The 21,704-nt window shown below is 45.7% G+C and overlaps 1 protein-coding gene across 3 annotated transcripts in view; it reads left to right on the forward strand.

The window, feature by feature from the left end:
- Positions 1-21,704, forward strand: part of Otof (otoferlin) — an 86,572-nt gene that overhangs the window by 1,214 nt on the left and 63,654 nt on the right. For all 3 annotated transcript variants that reach the window (XM_047522547.1, XM_047522546.1, XM_047522548.1), the window contains exon 2: positions 13,917-13,975. In XM_047522547.1, the coding sequence (XP_047378503.1) occupies positions 13,917-13,975 (59 nt within the window). The remainder of the gene's footprint in view (positions 1-13,916; positions 13,976-21,704) is intronic.

A 21,704-nucleotide genomic window follows, 5' to 3' on the forward strand; every position in this document is an offset into this window, starting at 1 on the left:
GGGGGTCTCAAGGTACTCCTCACCAAACTTGGCCCCTTCTATCCAGAGAGGAGTCTGAGAGTGGGGCAGGGCAGGAAGGAGGCTGAGAGAGCCACCACATTGAAGAGCCTCAGGCCCAGGCTGGACACAGTATCTGCACCTCTGCCAGGAGGTTACAGGGACACATGGCAGCACCCTAGAGTGCTCCAGCAGAAGCCCTGACCACCCCATCACCCCCTCCACAGGCCCTGGGTCGCCCAGCTGCAGCCTGCTGTTCATAGGGTTGGGTGGGGGTGGAGGTGACAGCAGCAACTCTGTTGGCAGGAGGGGGGACAGGAGGGGACAGGAAAGGTGGGAGGGCAGCCTGTTGCTTCCCAGCCCAACCCCTGACCGCCTTCTCTGCAGCACCCCTCATCTCCACGTGCCACCTGCTGGCTCATACCAGCTTTAGATAAAGCAAATGTGCTGTCTGATCCGTGAACACAGCCCTGTGTTCCACACACAGCACGGTGCTTGGCTGTTCAGCCGCAGGTTGCCGTGACAAGACAGTCCAGGCTGAGCAGGGCTAGTCCCATTTGCAGGCAGAGAAACAAGGTATAGAGACCTGCATGGAATTAGTGGGGAGACTGTGGCACAGGACCTCACCCTGGTCGCTCAATCCTGTAGGCTCTGTTGTCTCCCCCAGGGTTAGCTGGAATAAGCACCTCTTCATCTGAGACCCACCTTTTCCTTTGAGCAGTGAGGCTGACCACCCACAAATTAGCCTATTTGCAGCCCGGTCCCTCTAGACGGAGTGGAGAAATCCATTTCTAGGTTCTACATTTGCAGATAACCAGAGGCAGAGCTCCTGGGGAAGGGGCTGGGCAAGCAGCAAAATAGGCAGATGATAAGCAGATTTGCAGAAAGGCTCAGCCATTCACCCTCTGCATCCAGCAGTTGACAACAATAGCCCCCCAAAAAAGACCAATGCCAACAACAGTTCAGAGGGAGCAACCCCCTCTAGAACGTGGCACAGCATCTCATGACACATACAACCACTGCTGTCCAAGCCAGAGCTCGGCAGGAAGAATCCAGAAATTTGTGATCTGTCAGAGGAGACATTGGTCCCAAGTTCCCCAAACCTCTGGAGGGAAGCCCAATGCCAGGCTGGGTGGGGGATGGGCCTGGGACCCTGTGGGTTGAAGGAGACACAGCCCCTGTCCTCTGAAGTTACAGTCCTCTGGTCTAGACAGAGACACAGGGGAGTTAGACTCCAATCCCAGTCATGTCTGCAGTTTCCCCTTAACAAGCTGGAGACACTGGCCCCCATTTAACTCGGAGGTCTGTGGTCATGGGAAGTAAGTGGGAGTGGGCTACCTGGGAAGGAGCCATCTTGACAGCAGGTGCTACTCAGAGAGGAAGTATTAGCTTCAGTCTTGCCCTTTCTCAGTTCTAAATTAATTTGCTGCATCGATCACAGGGCCGTGGGGCACAGGGTGGATTCTTCTAGTCCACATTTATGTCCAGTGCTCAGTCGCTTGAGCCCCCAAACGTGGGGACTTGGCTGCAGAGAACAGAGTGACAGACTGTCTTCTCCCTTTACGCTCCAAACCTTGAGCATTCTTGCCAAAACACAAGGGGGAGGATTTTTGTGTGTGAGGCAGTGACAGCTGAAGGCTGAGTCCACGTGGACTGGCCACTGTCAGATGACTGCCTGGGCAAGGCGTCTCTGGGGGTTCATGCCTGATCCTTGTCCCACTCACACCCCACAGCATTCCCGCTACACTGAGCTTCCAGTCAGTCCCCAAAGATGCCAACCCTTTATGACCGCCACCCCTTAAGACCCATTTCTTCTGCCTAGAATGATCCCCACCCTCCACCTTGAGAATTTCCATTAATTCTGGGTATCCTTCAAGGCCTGGCTCACAGGCCACCTCCTCCAGGAAGCCTTCCCCTCCCCTTGCAGCACTCTGTACATCCTCCTACAGTACTGCCTTGGCCAGCTGTATTTTAGGGACAGGCCACACTTCTGTGTGCACTACTCCTGTGCACCTTTGAGACAGATCAGGTATCTATTGAGTCCTGTGCTGAGCACCCGCTGGTCCTCAGAATGAGTAAGAAATGGCTTCTGTCTCTGAGGTCTTCTCTGTTGAATGGGTTTAAATTCTTCCCCTGTGGCACAGCCTCTCTTCGGCTCAGCTCCCCAAATGTGAATTCCACCTAGAACTTTCTATCCAAGAGAGATCAAGGAACTAAAAGAGGTTCCAGGAGCTAGAAACTAAGAATTTGACTCATCCTCCCTCCGTTGACCTCACTAGTCAGAGAATCTTCCAGGGCCCCAGAGGGAGGCTGACCTCATCTTCTGGCAAATGTTGGGGGATCCAGTTCCAGTCCACAGGTGGGAAGCAGGAGGGGGTGCTTGTGGATGTCCCTCTTCACCAAGCATGCTCTTTCTGAAGCTTGCTGTGTTGACACAGGAACCGGGGGAGACAGCTCAGTCCCACCATAGGAAACCGTGCAGGGCACCGAGGGCTGAGGTTGCTCAGGGGAGGGATAAACTGCAAGATGGACGGAACAAGGAGCTCTTAAACTCGGTCCTGAATGCCGTCCCTGCTTGTCCACGTGGAGGTGCAGAAAGAGAGGCAAGGCAGGGTGAAGGGAAGGCAAAGCCACCTGGGTGAGGGATGAAGGGACCAGTGCAGGGGGATCCCAGTTGAGAACAATGACTGGGAAGCCACAGCAGAGGCTACGGGAAGGGGCAGCACAGGGCCAGGGGTGACTATGCTGGGAAGAGACCGGGCCCTTCCCTGTATTGCCGTTGCAGGGAATCTCAGACTCCAAATTAGATTGATTTCCCGAATGAAATGGGGGAGTTTTCCCTCTCGATGATAAATACGACTTCTATCTGGAAGCTTCTCTGCCACCCCTGGTCACAGAGGCAGAGTATCCCAGTGCCCCACCCCTGAGATACCCCTGGAAGTCTAAGCCTGCATGTGGACTCTGCCCAACCTAGCATCACCACTCTTGGAGAGTAGAGTGGGTATTGTCCCCACTGATGGCAGGAGATAGGGTCCGTCAGGACAGCCTCTGCGTCCCACATACACAACTCTGTGCTTTGGCCCTTTACACATAGGATACAGCCCCTGGAACCGCCACTCTTCCCAGCACACAGAGGCCCCCTTAGCAGCCCCGGGGAAGCCCTCTCTGTCTAAAGCTCCAGGTGGTAATGTTCCTCCTCCTACCCAGAGCAAGCCCAAGCCAGTGCAGACCCAGCTGAGACTAGGCAGAGCATCCAGAAAATTCCAGGCTACTCCTGCTTTGAAAGGAGGAGTATATTTTCATGCTATAAAAATGATTGTAAAAATTGTCTTCTGCTGTACAGCAAGAAATCTGCTGGAAATGTGCAGAGAGAGCAGACTCAAAAATGATCTCTCAAAATGCAAAGACTGGGTTCTCTCATCCGCCTTTACTGGTAATATGAAGGCTACCTCTCTCCCACCTGCACCCATCCCTGAGTTTAAAATTTCTTTCCTTTTGGTTTTTTATAATAAAAATGCTTGACTATATGCAAGAGTAGGGGGAATAATCCCATCCAGCCTCAACAACCATCAACTCGGCCCAGGTTACTTCATTTATCTCCCTTTCTACTACCCACCCCCAATTATTTTGAAGAAAAAAATACCAGATCGTTGCATCTGTAAATATTCAGTGCATAGTTATGAAAGATAAGGATTTTAAAAACCTACCTACTTCATCGTTTCAGAAAAAAAAATTAACAGTTCCTTAATACTGTCAAATATTCAGTCAGTGATAAATTTCCTAATTATCTCATCAATGTCATGAATTGCCAGTTTATTAAAAGCTCATTTTAACGTGTTTTGTAAATCAGAGATCTAATCATTTATTCACTCATACTTTCATTCATCTCCAGGTAACAAATATTTGTTGAGGGCCAACCATTTGCCAGACACTCTTCCTGACCCTGGGAGGACAGTAGGAAGTGAGCCAGACATTGGTTCTTGCCCTCAAGGGCAAGGTAGCTGCTGCACAGTGGCTGCGAGTGAGTGCCAGGTACCATGGAGAGGGAGGCAGGGGCCAAGGCCAAGCGTGACAAGGGAACTGCTGAGACAGGAGACCAGAAGGTGCCCTGCAGGGGTGATCCAGAAGGAGTTCAGGGAAGATGGAGAGGCACAGGGGAATGCAGGTGCACCTTAGTCAGTCACCCTAGACCTAAAAGCAGCCAGAAGTTGGCAGGGTCAGGGAGCAGGTCTTCACTGAGTACAGGATGGCTGATATTTAAGCTGGCCCTGAAGGGATCACAGATTTTAGCAAAGACAAAGCCCAGGAAAGGTCTCACTCTGGGAAGAGGGGCTGGGCCTAGTACAGATGCAGGGTACGAAGATGAGCCGGGGGCTTAGTGTAGTGGAGAGATGGGAAGGCAGAGGGACCCTTAAGCACAGAGGGTCTCCAATGCTTCAATGTCACACTGAAGCCTTTGCTTTGTAAGGGAATGGGACACCAAAGCTCTTAGCAGAAGAGTGGGATGCTAAGATTTGGGGGGTCAGGACTGCAGGCAGGGGGTGCAAGAAGGAATTTGGGCCCACGTGCAGCCAGGGCTGTGGGGACAGAGGAAAGAGATTACTGGCATTGAAAGGAGGGTCAGCACTGGACTGGGGAGTGGGCAAGAGGGCAGGACAGGTGCTTCCGTACAGGAGGAGGGCAGATTGTGGTCCTGGGGACCACTGTGGATGCAGGGATTTGGGAGATGGCCTGAGCTGGTTCTCCTCTGGACCTACCCAGTGATAAGACCCTGAGTTCTGGTAGATATGGGGAGGCTGGGCTGAGAACACCTGGAGCCATGACCATCCAGGTGGCACCTTCAGGGCTGGCACCTGGGCTGCTCCTCCAGGGCCAGCACTGTGCCCGGCACCGAGCAGACCTGAAACAGAAGTGTGAGAAGGTGTGCTTCCTGCAGCAGGGTGGGTCAGTTAGCAACAGGGCTCCTCTGCAGCCTGAGACGCAAGCAGCATCAGTCAGGGATCCCTTTCTCTCACTGACAGTTCCAGAAAGTTCTCCTGGGACACAGATATCATGTGATGCCCTCAAACCACTGACTGCTTCCTACCTGGACAGACCCACCCCTTACATACTGCTTGAACAATCTTTATTCCTATTTATTTTCTTTTTCTCATCTGCAAAATTGGAGGGGAGTTTTCACTCATTGTTTTTTTTTTAATAAAGTCAAAATTTAGGGTAAAATCAGCACTGCAGTTTTAACAATATTTGTATTCCATTTGAGGGTATAGAAACAATTACCCTCCCATCATACCTTATGTTCCCAGCGCCTGGCAGAGAGTGGGTACTCTGCCCAGGTTGTGGATCACCAAGACCACAAGCTCCTCCATCTGTCACACTACTGGGAGAACCTAGGACCCAGCAGTTGCTAAATATGTGCTGGTACTGTCCTAGACTCCAAGAGAAACTCCAAATTCCTTCTCTGTCTCCGTGCTAAGATCTAAAAAATGAGTGCCAGCGACACTAGTTAGTTACATGGCAAAGTCAGAATAGCACCAGGAAGAAGTAAGGGTTTGAATCAAGCTAGAGATGGGGCTTAGGATCTCAGCCCTGTCCCTGCCTCTCAGAAGAACCCATGACCCGAGCTTGAGTCTGTACTTGGTACACCTGGTGTTAGCAGGATAGGAGAAGGGGAAGTAAACAAGTGGAAGTGGAAATGGTATTTGAATAAGATTAGTATAAAACAAAGGTTAGAGAGGAGGGGCCTCCACTTAGCTGACAGATGGGGCAATGAAAGGGCAGCCTCCTCAGTAGGAGGCCCAGGGAGTCTGGTCTCCCCAGTATGATTTTCAAAGAATACATTATTTAAGGAATATACACGTAGCTGCTTTTTAGGACAATTCATTTTGAACTAAATCCCTTTATGCAACTGTTATTAAGAAACTGACCTCCTCATAAGGAGGAAAAGTGTTGTTACAAGAGATAATCACAACCAACCAGGCAAGAAACTCAGGGAGATGGAAGATTTGACAACCATCAACCAGCTCACCTAACTGGCATTTCTAGGACATAACACCTCGAAACTGAAGAATACACATTTTTCTTAAATACACATGGTGTGCTCACCTTGAGACCACTATGCTGGGTAACTGAATAAGTCTCACTACATCTCAAAAGACTGACATCCTACAGAGATGTCCTCTTACCACAGTGGAATTCAACTAAAAATCAATAGCAATAAGATATCTTTAAAAGTCCTAAACATTTACAAATTTAAAAATGCCCTTCTTAAAAATCTATGATCAAAGAAGAAAACAAAAGAGAAAGTATTGAACATTTCTAACTTAATAAACATATCCACATTTATAGTTTTAAAACAGCAGAAAAAGAAAAGTTTTGGATCTAAGTTTTGGCTTTTAAGAAGCTACCGAGAGAAAAGCAAATTGAAACCATTATGCTAATGAAAGAAGTCAGACCACATACCATACGATTCCATTAATATGAAATGTTCAGAATAGGCAAGTCCATAGAGACAGAAAGGTTGGTAGATTAGCGGCTATCAGGGACTGCAGGATGGGGGACAGGGGTGACTGCCTATGGGATGGAGCTCCCTCATAGGGTGATGAAAATATTCTGAAATTAGATATTGGCCATGGTTGTACAACCTTGTGAATATACTAAAAAAACACTGAATTGTACAGTTAGAAGAGTGAGTTTTATTTCAATAAATAAAATAAATATGCCCCCCCGAGTTCCCCAAATTAGACCCAAAGATAGTAAAAGGAAGGAAATAGAAAACAGACAGCAGAGAAAATTGACAAAGCCAAAAGTGGTTCTTTGAGAAAAACTCATGAAATAGAGAAAAACCTAGCAAGATTGATCAAGAAGAAAAGAAAGAAAACACAAATTACCAACATCAAGAATGGCAGAGAAAATATTACATTCATTAAAAATAAAATAAGAGAATATTACAAATAACTTTATCTCAATAAATTCCACAACTCAGATGAAATGGATAAATTCTTTGAAAAACAACTTACCAAAGCTGACACAAAAAGAAATGGAAAATATAAAGAACCCAATATCTATTAAAGAAATTGCATTTGTAATAATAGTGATAAAGAATGACAATAAACTTCCTTCCCCCAAAAAACTTCAGATATAGAAGGTTTCACTCATGGAACCTAGAAAATATTTAAGAACAGCAATACCAATCTTACACAAAAACTCTTTTAAGAAAATAAAGGTGGAAGAAACTTCCCAAATCACTTTATGATATTTGAATCTAACAAAGATCTTATACACAAGAAAAAATAAGAACTCAACATCTCTTATAAACACAGATGTAAAAATCCTTAACAGAATATTAGCCAACTGAATAGCAATTTATGAAAAGGGTAACACATAATGACAAGTGAATTTTATCCTACAAATGTAAGGTTAGTTTAAAAATTAGAAAATTTATCAAAGTGTATTGCCATATTAACACAATAAGGGAGAAAAAAATCACATGATTACATCCATAGATCCAGAGAAGCTTTTGAAAAAAAATTCAACACCCTTCATGGGGAAAAAAAAATTAAAAAACTCAGCAAACTAGGAATAGAAGGGACTTCTGTGAATAAAGGATGACTACAGAAAAAAAAATCCAGCTAACATTATACTAACTCCAGAAATACTGAACATTAAGATTATAGGTGGGGCTGGGGATATAGCTCAGTTGGTAGAGTGCTGGCCTCGTAAGCACAAGGCCCTGGGTTCAATCCCCAGCACCGCAAAAAAAAAAAAAAAAAAAAAAAAAAAAAAAAAAAAATCACAGGCAAGGCAAAGTTGTCCTCTCTCACCACTTCATTACTGTGCTCAAGTTCTAGACTGTGCAATAAGATGAGAAAACTCTACAGATTGGGAAGAAAGAAGTAAAACTCTTCAGCAGATACCTACCTTATGATCCAGTCATCCTGCTCCTAGGTATTTCCCCAAAAGAAAGAAATTCACAAGTCCACAAAAAGACTTTTACACGAATATTCACAGGATCTCCACCCCCATTAGCCTGATATGGAAAGCAATCCAAAGTCTGTCAACAGAAGAATGAATCAACAAGTTGTGGAATATTACTCAACAATAAAAATGAACAAATTTCAGTTGATCCTTTATATCCCTGGGTTCCACATCCACAGATCCAACTGAGGATTGAAAATATTTGGGGGGAAAATTGCCCCTGTACTTAACACATACAGATTTTCCTCTTGCCATTATTCTCTAAACAATATAGTATAACTATTTACATAGCATTTACATTGCATTGGGTATTACAAGTTATCCAGAGATGATGTAATAAAGTGCACGGGAGGAAGTGCATAAGTTAAATGCAGACACAGAAATTTTGTATAAGGTACTACAGAATCCATAGATTTGGGTACCCATGGGGGTTTGGTTCAAGGAACACCCATCAGATATTAAGGGACAACTGTACCGAAGTATGCAACAATATAATGAATTGCAAAAATCATTACCTTGACCATAAGAGCCAAACATTAAAAAGTACCTTTTTTAGGTTACCATTTATATGAAGTTTAAGATGGGTAAAACTAATCTTCGGTGACAGAAATCAGATCAGTGGTCACCTGTGGATAGTGACAGATAGAAATTAACTGGAAAGGACTCTAAGGGCACACTGGGGAAAATGGAAGTGTTCTATATCTTGATAGTGTGGTAATTACCTAGTATATGATTTGTTGAAACTCATTAAAATATACACTTAAGAACTATGAATGCAAATTTTACCCACTAAGAAGAAATAATCACACCTAAAATACCTGAAACTTAAACTGTTACAGAAAATGAAGACAAAAATTGTTTCAGATTATATGCTACTAAAAATACACTACAAATGTGATTCATACCAGAGGAGATCATTTTTATATTTAGCACATAACTTAAAGGTCTAAAGGAAAGACAGGAGTCTTTAGGAGAATAACAGCTATTTCCTGAGTAATAAACTCTGCTCAGGTGCTATTTTAAGCACTATCATTTCCTCCAACTTATGGATGAGGAGAGGAAGGCAAATAAAGTTGAAAAACTTCTTCAAGGGCTAGCAGGTGGTGGAGCTGAGATCTGAACCCAGAACTCGGGCCTGAGAGCCAAACCCTCTGTACCGTGCTGCCTTTGCTCATAAGGGACTTAAAGTTTCACTCGGACTTTCTCAAAAACAACCTCTTGCTGATCATCACAATGGTCCCAGAACAGAAGCTGGTCTACGATGGTTACCCGCAGATTTTAAATGATGACTCTGAGACCCCAAGGGGTTGGATAGCCCCCTCCAGGGCTCCCAGCCCATGAGCTGTGGCACCAGGCCCACACTGACTAGGCTTGGCTCTGCCCTGCTTCCTGGTGCTCCGTGGGAGTGACTGGCCTTCAAAGAAACAGGCTCCCAGCAGCTTGGGAGACTAAGGAGGAGGATCCCGAGTTCAAAGCCAGCACTGAGTAACTCAACAAGACCTTATGTCTAGATAAAATATCTTAAAAGAGCTGGGGATCAGTGGTTAAGCACCCCTAGGTTCAATCCCTGGTAGAAAAGAAAGAAAGAGAGAGAGAAAGAGAGGGAAGGACGGAAGGACGGAAGGAAGGAAGGAAGGAAGGAAGAAAGGAAGGAAGGAAGGAAAGAAAAGACTGATCAGTGGGCCCCTTCTCAGAGAGCTGCTGTGTCTGAACAGAGGGAGGGGAGGCACTGGGGTGTGCACAGTCTCATAGAAGGGGCGGGGCCTTGTGGAGTTCTGTATGGTCCATGGTCCATGCCACCTATCCCACGCAAGGCACCAATGAGGCTTTGCTATTTTAAACAAGGCAAGGAAGTACCAGCGACAGGTCTGAGTTGCAAGGGGTGTTTCTCAGCTCACACGGGGTAACAGCAATAGCAGGCACTGGTGGGACCATGGCCAGAGGGCTGGGTGCTGGCAAAACCATGATGTTGCAGACCTTCTCCTTCCCTCCATGGGCCACTCCCCTGCAGACAGACCCCTTGCATTGCTCCCCTCCCCACCAGGACTCACTGTCCCGTGTCCAACTGTGTCAGGGCTCCATCCTTGCCCCGTGCTTGAACATTTGCACAAACTCTTCTTTCTGCCTGGAGTTCCCTCCTGCTCTCTGCTCCCCAGTCCCTCTGCGCAGCTAGGGCCTGCCTACTCTTCCAGTGCCCACGCCCAGTGTCTCAACAATGCCCTCCTTGAGCCACCAGACTGAAAGTCATTCCTTCTTTTTGCATGTCTCACTTCATCCTTCTTATATGCCAACAAACAGATTCTGCCCTGAATATAAGCCTCCTCTATGATTGACATGCCACCCCCCACTTTTTGGATTGTAATAAGCTCTTAAAGGCAGCATCCGAATTCCAATTACTTTTGTATAGTTGGTCCCCTGCTCTAGAGCCGATTGGAAGGACTGATTCAGACCCAGAGGGAAGGACCCCTGGCTACCTATGGGAATGCACAGGGGCCACCATCCATCCATGCCTGCCTTTTCTCAAAGGTCGACCCCAGCAGGGTAGGCTGTCTGGAAGAGGGAGCTCATTTGTGCAGGTTGGGAATTTTGTACATAGCATGTAAGAAACTGGCCCACCGTTCACCTGTGAAACAAATTCTGGGCTCACCTGCACTTAGGGGTCCAATGGCAGTGTGGATATTTTTAAATGATGAATGACATTGAAGTTACTTCTTTTAAACCTTGGAGTCCTAAGCCTTGACAATTGGGAATGGGTGTAATCCATGTCATGGCACTTATTACAGTAGGAGCTCAGATCTGCAATTTATACTCCATTTATTGGCTCAGGGAAGAGTTTATTTCCAACCAAGCAGCTCACATACCGTGGGAGCAGCCGCCTCTCAGGAAAGGATGCTGTTCAATTTCCCATCTAACTTTCTCACTGGATCCACAAGGGCCTCTTCGTGCAAGGAAGAGACTATTTTCTTTCAAGCTTTATTCTCAATCTTCCCAGTAGCAAGAAAGCTGATTGGATATTGGGATTTTTAATGGTTTTATCTGAAAGCCATTTAAAATGAAATGTCAATAAACCTAGTATCAAATGGAGTAGATGTTAAGTGGAAATGAACTTGAAACAAGATGGGGTTACCGATAACTAAAAACGGATGACGGAGGTCCCTTGGCTGTGTTCCAGTGCAGACAAAAGGTCCTCCTGAGTGATGCTGCACTGTCGTCCATACCCTCCTAAGCAGTGGCTCTTCAAAAAGGTTTAGCAATGTTTCGTTTTTTGAAGTTGATCTTTCCACTATTTCTGTATAATTGAATTGTTTCAGCAAAACCTTACGTGTGTGTGTGTGTGTGTGTGTGTGTGTGTGTGTGGAGAGAGAGAGATTTCAGCTCATCCTGTTCAATAACATTCACATCTGCATCCCCAGTGCCTAATCCAATGCAGTTTAACGTATTCCAGAGTCTGCGTGTAAATTCTGCAATGGCTAATTTCACAATATTTGCCTCCCTTTCTAATAGGCTATGTGCAACACTTAAGCAGTGGAGGGTTTGAGCCTCATGCTTCGCTTGGAGCCCATTAGAACCAGACACCCCCTTGGAGCCCCCACACTACCTCCCCCTGTCTCTTTTCTACATCCTGAGCACAGCCTTATCAGAGGCTCATTTAGACCTTTCTAGGATGAACAACTCTTTGATTATTCGGAGCGACAGGTCCTTGGGAGGCCTGATGCACCACTAGGCTCCCCTGATTCTCAGTTTGTATCGTGTATGTTACCTGCCAGGAAAATTAGCAGCCACTGAAGCTCGGGCACCAGCTCTCCTGGTTCCTTCTCCTCCAACCCCTGCCTTGCGGAGGACTTGTTAAGATTTTTTTTTCTTTGTTTTGTCCCTCGCTAGTACTAAAGATTATTTCTTTTCCATCTTGTCTACTCCATATCTATTTTCCGTATATATGGCTCTGCTTTATAGCTTCTAATTATCTCAGATGCAATCCTTCCCCACCAGCCTCCACCACACACACACACACACACACACACACACACACACACACACACACACACACTTCCTCAGATTTGCCACATCTCTGTTTCAGAGGATCCGACATCAACCCTGCCTTCCTCATCAGGGGCCAGCTCTGTTGAGTTAGAACTAGTTCCCAAGTCGTAACAGCTGCGGGGGCTCTGAGAGCTCCTATTAAATAGATGAGACCAGAGGAGCGCAGTCGGTTCCTAGAGGAACAGCCTAGCTCTAGAGTCTCCTTCTGCACCTGGCCACAGCGCCATCTCAGGAGAGGATCAAAGGGGCTCCCTAGTTAAACCAGGTCTCCCACGTCTTCTGTGCAGAGGGGGCACTGCCAAGTTCCCTCCTGTACCCCCAGCCCTGCGTCAGTGGCAGCCCACCCTAACCCCCAGATGGGACTGGAGACAGCTCTTTCCCAAAACATTGGTCTAGATTGGTGGGAACTTAAAAGTATTTTTTTTTTTCAGTTATAAGAGTAAAGCATGATCATTCTTAAAAATCCATGTATAATATCCAGTAAATAAAAATCAAAAGGTCAAAGTATGCTGCTTACCATACCTTTTACTCCCCCTCTTCAGGGATGACCAGTTTTAATGGTTGAAGAATCTTGTCTATGCACATACAAAATATATACATAGAATTGGGTTTTGTTTTGTAAAATTAGGATTTTTTTTAAAAAATGAATCCTACCATCTATGCTACTATATATTTATTTACTTATTTACTTATTATGGTTAATTGACAGAGGCTAATAAGTTAATTTTAAATAATTTTTTAGCCTATCCCACCTCTGGCTTTCTCCTCACAATAAATTACAGCCTCTTCTCACGTGATTCCAACCCATCCCCCAAAAGGTATCAATCCTCCCTCTGCACCATTTCTGCATCTTGTGCAGATTTGTATCTTGGGGTATATATTGTATGGTATTGAACGAGGGACTCTTCCAGGTCCTGGCTTCCCTTTCTTGGTCCCCCAAGGAGAGGATCCTATGCATTTTGTCCACCCCTCTATCCTTGAGTCCCCAGGATGTGGCCTGGTACATCAGAGACTCTGGTGAATGCTTTTCAAAGTGAACTGGATGAGCTTGTCTCCACGCATTGCTGCCTCATCCATCTCAGCTCACCCTCGACTCTCTCTGGATTTGGTTCTTCCAGCAACTTGGATCAGTTCAGACTGGATAGGCCAAAAAGAGGACAGTGTTACCTCTATCACCAACATGCCCTACTGGGTGGCATATGGATGTGGGGGCAGCCAGGGGTCTGGTGCAGTGTATCCATCCCACACCATTACTTGTGCCAGCAGGGAACAGAGGGGCCAAGTACGGAGCACAGGGAAGAGAGAAGTCACCTGAGACTCTCCTCTCTACAAAGACTCACAGAAAAGGGAGTTGAGGCTGTGGAAGGGGGTGAGAGGCCCTTGGGACACAGGTCTGGGATTTGACTGGTTGTCCCAGGAATTCCTGCCCATGGACTAGGCCACAGAAGGGGCTGGGCTCCACAGACCCCCATCAGCAGGAAGGGAACTTACCACCCTCTGAACCAGGCTTCTTCTAGGGCAGCAGGGCCTGGGACAGCCAGTAGAGCCCGGGAGCTGCAGAAGAAGGTCAAGAGAATCCCTGAGGAACTAGCAAGGGGAGAAAAGAACCCTGAGGTCCACACCCATGTCAATTCTGACCAGCCGGGGTCTTCCCGAATTTTAGTCTCCCATTTGTAAAATGGAGCTAATGGCCTTTGACCTGCCTACCTTTAAGGGCTGCCGAGGGTCAGATAAGAGGGTACACTGGGATTCGCCTCATCCTGAAGAACTGCATAGCCATAGGGTCTGGGGGTTCGTGACCATGGTTTTTGCATCAAATGCTGGTACAATGATTCTGGGGCTGAGGTCTGACCCAGCTCCTTGTTAGGCAGTCCTGACTTGAGTCCCTTCTCTCCCCGACACAGGGCAGTCCTTCTACTCCCGGGTCCTGGAGAACTGCGAGGATGTGGCTGACTTCGATGAGGTAGGCACAATGTGGGGTCTCCCCTCAGTCTTCTCCAGGAGCACTAACACTGAGTCCAGAGGGGAGCAGGTGTCCTCTCTGCCCTCAGGGGGTGCACTCTGGCCCCAGTCCTGGGTGGGTGGCTTGCAGAGAGCTCCTCAGCTCTCCTCACTGCTACCTGGCAGGAAGTGGTGTGGAGGGTATGGGGGAGCCTCTCCTCCCTGGTCAGGATCCTCTGCTGTGATGCTGCACAGAATGGCAGACTGGGTCCACCTGGAAGGCCCACTGCCCAGTTGGGCATTTCCCATGGAGAAAGGAACCACAGAGCTGTAGACCTAAATCTGAGCCACCAGCCCAGGGTTCAATGGAGCCAAGCCAAGGGTCCCTCACCAGTGTTTCCCTGGAGCCCTTGGAGGACCCAGGTTAACTAGGGCTTCCACCAGGCCAGTCACCCCTAAAAGCAGTCCCACCTCAGACACCAGAAGCTTCCTGTGATGGAGACACTGGGGGGCCCACAAACACAGTGTTTCCCCAGTTAGCTTGCTTTTCTCTCTAACTGCAGGATGGTGTTGAACATATAAAACGTTTGCCTCAGTCTATGGGACATTGTCTCATTGGTCCCACAAGGCCCCGCTTCTGTATGTACATATGTATAGCTTCCCTTTTAGCCCCATTCTTTCCCTCCATATGCAACTGCTCAATTTATAAATGCATACCTCTGGGTTTCCCATGGATTTTTGCAAGATTCGTACTGTTGTCTTGTGAGCATGTGTTTGTTTACTTAAATGGTGATGTGTTAAATATTTAATTTTCTTTCCTACTTTTTTCACTGTGTACTATTTTTAAGTTCCATCTGTGTTGTAGAGTGTTTCATGGAACACATCCAACACATGTTAGGGTGACAAACCATCCTAGTTTGCCTGGGACGGAGAGGGTTCCTAGGTCACAGGCTTTTGTGGCTAGAACTAGGAGAGTTCTGGGGAAACCAGGGTGAATTGGCCACCCTATGTATCTCACCTGCCCACTTCTTCAGGAGGGACCCCAGTTTGCCTCCAACTCGCCCCCACAAGATAGGAATTTTTTCACGCACATGTCTTTTGCACCTGTGCGAGGATCTCTCTGGGATGTACACCAGGATCTGGAATCACTGACTCATAGAGTTTGCTTACACTTCATTTGACCCAGCCCGGCCTCTGCCTATGCTTCTACCAATGGAACATAGCGTCCTGTGCCCAGCTTCATGATTTTCGCCAGTCCAATGGTGATATCTCACTGTTGTTTTTATTTACATTTCTCTGATTACTAATGGACTTAAGCTTCTTTTGATATATCTTTAGCCTTTTAGTTTTCTCTTTTTTAAATTGTCCTTATTCTCTGCCCTTTTCCTGATTGGGGTGGTTGTTTCTTCTTATTGGATGGCAAGTCTGCTTTGTATATCTAGATATCAACCCCATTTGGTTTTAAATACTAAAAATAATTTCTCTCAGTCTGTCATCTGTCTATGAACTAGGTTCATGGTGCCCCTCATTGACCAAAAGTCTTTAATCCTTAATGGTTTCCAATTCTGATAGTCTTTTCTCCTCCCCTACATAACAAATACATTCTACATTTTCTGATTTTATAGTTATATCTCTTCCATTACATTTGGTGTTAGATAGGGACCCAGTTTTATTTTTCTTCATATAAGGAATCACTTTTCCCAATATCAACTTCCAATCACCTTCTCTCCACTTTCTGTCTCTTGAGGCCTGTATCTGAGCCTTCTGTCCTGTCCCAGGAGTCTACAATCTACTCTGAATCCTTGCCACAATGCCCTACTGAATGTGGCTCTTCTGTATGTAGGTTGATATCTAGTGAAACAAGTTTTTTTGTTTTTTGTTTTTGTTTTTTTTTAAGTTGACCTATATATGGACCTTTATTCTTCTGGATAAATTTTAAAGTAAGTGTATCAAGTTCTTCCAAAAGCCAGCTGGGATTTTGATTGAGATTACATTGAACTGAAAAATTAACTTAGAATGCTGTTGGGCGTTTGTAATATTAAGTCATCTATTCAAATGATTTATTAGGCTTTACTAGGATTTTGAGTTTTCTGCATGGAATCCTATGTAGTCTTGATTATTTCCTACATACTTTATGGTTTTGATGATATTGTGAATCTTTACTTTTATTACCATTTTTTAGTTGATTATCGTTGACATAGAGAAATGGTTTTCACTTTTTTCTAAGTCCCTCTTTTTTTCTGGCAAACTTGCTGAATGCTTATTGATGCTAATAATTTGTTTATTGATTTTGCTATTCTTATGCATATGATATATCATATGATCTACAAAAGAAATGTTGTCTCCTCCTGTCTCATCTTTACCTCCCTAACTTCCTTATCTTTCTGTAGAAACTTGGATATGATCTCTAGTTCCATATTAAAGATTAATGTGTTCTCAAAATGAAAGAGTATAAATGCATCTAAAGTTTGATCATCAAATGCGATTGTCTTAGTAGGATTTTAATATCTAACCTCATCTTACTACTTCACTAAGAATTTTCTTCATAAAGCTTTGTCAAACCTTATCAAAGTATTTTCCTGTACAATTGAGACAATCATGATTTCATTCCTTTAGTATATTTTATAATGCATTAGTTTCTAAGACACTGTTAGAGTCACTTAACAAATATTTTTACTAGGATTTTTGTAGAAAAGGTTCATGATGTTCTAGAATTTCTGGAACAACACAGAAGAGAAATTACTCTTCTTGACATTTTGGAAGCTTCAAATGTAAAAACATCAAGTCTGGACAGTTTTGGGAGAAAAGCTCTTTGACTCCTTTTTCAATTTATCTATTTCTTCTTGCATTAACTTGTTGGTGGACTTTTATTTATTTGTTTACTTGTGGTGCTGAGAATTGAACCCAGTGCTTCACACACATACTAGGCAAGCGCTCTACCACTGAGCCACAACCCCAGCCCCATATCTAGTTTTATTGCATTATGATCAAAGACTCTAGTCTATGTAATATTGATCTCTGGGAAATTATTGAACTTCTATTATGGCCTAATTCATGGTCACAAATGCTCCTTCTGCTTAAAAGGGGTGTGTTCAGCATAGAGTTCTCTATGTAGCTCAATATAAGCTAGAGCTTATATAAATTCATTTATTAATTATATCATTTGATTCTTTAATTTTCTGCTTAACTTTCTCAGTTTGACTATTGGTTTCAGAAACAATTATAATAAAATCTACAGCTACAATTGTTGATCTCTATTTCTCCCACAGTTCTCTTAGCTGTGGCTTGATGTGTTTTGAAACTGTATCATTAGTTACCAGTGCATCCCCGGGGCTGTCTTCCTGTCTATGTTTCTGCTTGGTGGCATATAACATCTCTCCTGTCCCTGATGACCTTTTTCTCAGTAATTTCTATTTTGTAATATTAATATTGCTATCTCAGCTTATTTTGGTTTATAAGTGAATCTTATTAGGGGATATGTGTTATTAGATCTCATTTTCTTTTACCCAATATGAGTGTCTCTCATTTGATGAGTTTTACTTATTCCCATTTATTACGATTGCTGTTACCATCGGGTCGATTTAGGACCCCATCTTATTTTCTATTTTCCATTTGCTGTACTTTTAGTTTGCTTGTTTCTCTTCTTCTCCTTTCTAGCTTACCACTGAGAGATCAGGTTTTCTCCTGTTAGTCGAAAAATTGTATATTTTATTTTCGTTTTCAATTCATGTGACCCTGTTGATAGCTCACAGAATCATATATAGTATCTATGATATATATAATAGTCATATGTAATAATGCATAGGATATATATAATACATAATATAATTTCCTGCTAACATATATACTTAAATATGCTCTCATGCCGCTTTGATTTCCCCACTTCAGCCCACTTTCTCATGCCCACATTGTCTAGATTGGAATTTTGATGTGTGGTCTCCTCTTTTTTTATTCGTCCCAGCCTTCTTCTTCCTTAAGACCACAGTCTTCACTGAGATCTGGTCCCTTTACTCCTCAGATCTCTGGAAGCTTCCCTTGGATTTGTTTCTCATTTGAGTATTTCTTCCAGAAATGTTTGTGATTTTGTGGCATGCCTTCTAAAGATCTGTAAATGTTTTCTTATTTTTTCAAGCTTGAGAGTTTCACTATATGTAAAATTCTAGGTTCGAAGTTCTTTTCTTCGCAATTTCTGAAGTATCATTCCATGTTGCTAAGAAGAAGTCTGATGGCTGCCTGGTGCTTGTAACTCTGTTACAATATAATGATGTATATAATGTATTTAATATAATAAGTAAATATATAATTTATTTATCTTTGGTATTGGAAAATTCTATCATAAAATTCAGGTCCTCCTCATTGTTCTGTCTTGCCTTATTCAGTGAGCCACTATAGAAAATTCTATCTCCATTTTTTCAATAGTCCTTCCACTCTTTTAATTTTTTCTCTCCTCTGTGGCCTGCATTGTTAGATATCAGTTCTTCTGCTTCCAGCTGACACATCTCTGAGCTCCTTGATTGTTTCTTAATTCTTTCCTGCTGTCTTCTGAGGAAGTTCTTCAAGGTCATCTTCCAATTTACAAACTTGTTCTTTCTCATAAGCACTTTAATACTTATATTCCTTGTCCTCATTTTATATTGCCAACATATTTCTTTTTTTTTTTTTTTCCAACGTATTTCTTGACGGTCCACTTATCCTGTGATCCGCTGCTGGTGCTAAGAACTTGGTGCCATCTTTCTTCTGCAGGAGACAAGCTCACCAAGTTTCTTTCTCTTCTTTTTTTTTTTTTTTTTTTTTTTTTGTACCAGAGATTGAACTCAGGGGCACTCAACCACTGAGCCACATCCCAGCCCTATATTTTATTTTATTTAGAGACAGGCTCTCACTGAGTTGTTTCGTGCCTCACTTTTGCTGAGGCTGGCTTTGAACTCTCAATCCTCCTGCCTCAACCTCCCAAGCCACTGGGATTATAGGCATGCACTACCACACCCAGCAATAGTCTAGATTTTTAACCAGCTGTCCTGTGGGTTCCATAAGAGCAGATGTGAGCTCTGGTCTGTCAATACCTATCTTTCTGGGTCCTCACCCCAGCAGGGCTGTTGCCACCATTTTATCAGTGAAGGGACAGGCAGCAGTGATCCAAGGGACGCCAGGGAACTTACCGAGCTCTCCTCCAACCTATTCCCACCCTGACCTTTCCCACACCTCTGGCCCTCACCAGATACCCTCTAGTCAACCTCAGACATCAAGCTAGCCTGGGGTCTCCTGGGTTTACACATTCTCTCATCTGTTTATTGCTTTCTAGAACACACATCTCCCTTTGCTACTGTGATTTCTCTGGGTTAACTTTGGGGCAAAAGCTGTCAGTCCTAAGTCACCATTTTGACCCCAGAATAACTGACCTCTTCTTCCTGGGCTTTGCCTCACACATCTGGCTCTGTTTGGGCAGAGAAGGACCTCATGGCAGACTTGAGCCTCCAGGTCGAGGAGTCATGTAGAGCTAGCTGTCTCTCCTGCCCCTGGGCCCAAGCCACACAGTGCAGTTGTGCCTACAGACCCAGAGCTGATCAAAGGGAAAGCAAGGCCTTGACCTTCTCACTTGAGCTCAGGAGCAGCGAGGGGCACAGCTGCAACTGTCTTCCAAGTGGGTTCAGGCCCCAGGGACAGCTGGATTCCTTGTTTAAAGTGAATCACCAGAGCTAAAGCAGTGTTCCGTCCTTGCCGTCTCCCCACCCTGGCCGTGGCTTTCAGTCTCAGATACATGTGTCAAAAGCTGCTAAGTGTGAGTATGAAGTCTCTCTGAGATGACGAACCAAAGGAGGGATGCTTAGGATACAGGACCCGTCACTGCCCACGAGCCAGCCTGTGAGAGGCCTCGGGCTTGCCCTGTTACACAACAGGCCCACTCCCGTCCCACTCTGCTTTCCTCAGTCAGGGCCCCAGGGAGGAGAGCAGCTTGTTGGTGAAGATGCACCAGCCTGACCTGGCTCCTCACAGGTCTGCCTCCCGGGCCTTTGCCCCCTAGTCAGCCAGGCATAGCATCCAACTCCCTCCTTCTGAGGCTCCCCAGGGACAGGTCAGCCAAAGCTCCAGCCGCAAGCAACCTGATGCCCCTTCCAAGGGCACGGCCACCCCTTTCCATGCACTGCACTCGGGACACCTGAGCTGCAGATAAACATGACATTCAGAGTTAATCACCGTGTCCTTCTTGCCCAGCACAGATCAGGTGGAGACTGTCCCTGGTGTTCCTGAGTCTCTGCATGGGACCATGCCTGAGCATCTAAGGGGTGCCAGGCCCAGGGTAGAGACACCCTGGATAAAGACACATGTTCCATCCTGGAGCTCAGGAATGCAGCCTCCTCTGGGGCAGTGCGTAGCGACCACAGGAGGAGCAGGAACCAGGGAGCTGTGATAGAAGCACTGACAGTCTTCCCACACTCCACACTGGGGGGTCCCCACTGGAAGACTGCAGCCGCCCCTCTGCAGCAGCATCTTGCTGCCTCCTGAGCCATTCTTCTATCCAGTACCCATGAGGATTCACAGATGATGATGCTCAGGCTCAGAGAGAAGGTCCTTCACAAGGTGACAGAGTGGAAATGGCCAAGCTAGGATTCTAAGTCCACACCGAGATTAGATTCAAAGCCTTCTCAGGATACAGCAATAGAAAACTGCCCCAGGGCTTGCCTGGCCCTGCTGGGACCTCCACATGCCCCCTGCCTCCATTTCTCCCTCTGAGAGGTGGCCCACGGTCTGGCCACCAGTAGTCAACCAGGCACGTCCCACCAGGCAGGGGAGGCAACCTCCCATCGCTGAGGAGAGCCTGGAGCTGCGCCTGGGCTCCAAGCAGGCAAGTCCTATACTCCCTGGCTGCCCCCTAGAAGAACCGGCCTGTCAGTGGTTCCAGAAGAAGCCTGGAAAAGGTCCCCTCCTCTGCTCAGACAGGACTGAGGGCTGTTACAGGACTAAGCAACCTGAGTGGGCAGGAGGTGGCTGGAAGAAAGACAATGCTCCTACAACAGTGGGTGGAAAGAGAGCCTGGGTGGTGTCCCCTTTCCCGGAGGCTGGAACTTGAGATCCTCCATTTAACCTACAACTGTGGAGAAACCGAGAGGGAGGGAGACCCAGCCTCTGTGGCCTAGGAGAGCAGGTGCAGCCACATCAAGCTGGTCTGGTTTGGCACTAACAGAGGCCCTGTGTGGACCAGACCCCACAGGAGAGGCCGGATTAGCAATGGTACTTGAGCAATGATAATAAGAGCCCCTGCTATTTACTGAGCACTTAGTACAAGCCAAGTAGGGCTGAGAGCTTTGCCAGAGAATTATATTCACTATAATTCACCAAGTGGCCATCATCTAGGTCGTAAGGAACCACTCCAGGATTTGAGCCCAAGTTTATCTGATTCCAGAGCCTAGGAACATTTGCAAAATGGACAGAACTCAGTCCTAACCCAAGGAGCACATCCCAGCAGGAAGATGGACCCAGTACAGATAGAGATGGACCATGGGCCTCTGAGTCCAGGGGAGGGAGATGACCTCAGCCTGGGGGTGGCAGAGGAAGAGACTTGGCCCCATCTGCTTATTTCTGTTCACACGTAGAAATTGTGGGCTGTAAGCTCTCTGGGGGCAGGAATATGCCGATCTTTTCATCATTGGCTGGCACCTAGCCTGGAACTGGGAGAAGATTGCCAAATAAAAGTATGAAGGAAAGCATGGCCATCTGCTGGACTGGCACCTGTCACCACAGGCCTCTGCTCA

The sequence above is a fragment of the Sciurus carolinensis genome, chromosome 13, assembly GCF_902686445.1.
Source record: "Sciurus carolinensis chromosome 13, mSciCar1.2, whole genome shotgun sequence".
Classification (NCBI taxonomy): domain Eukaryota; kingdom Metazoa; phylum Chordata; class Mammalia; order Rodentia; family Sciuridae; genus Sciurus; species Sciurus carolinensis.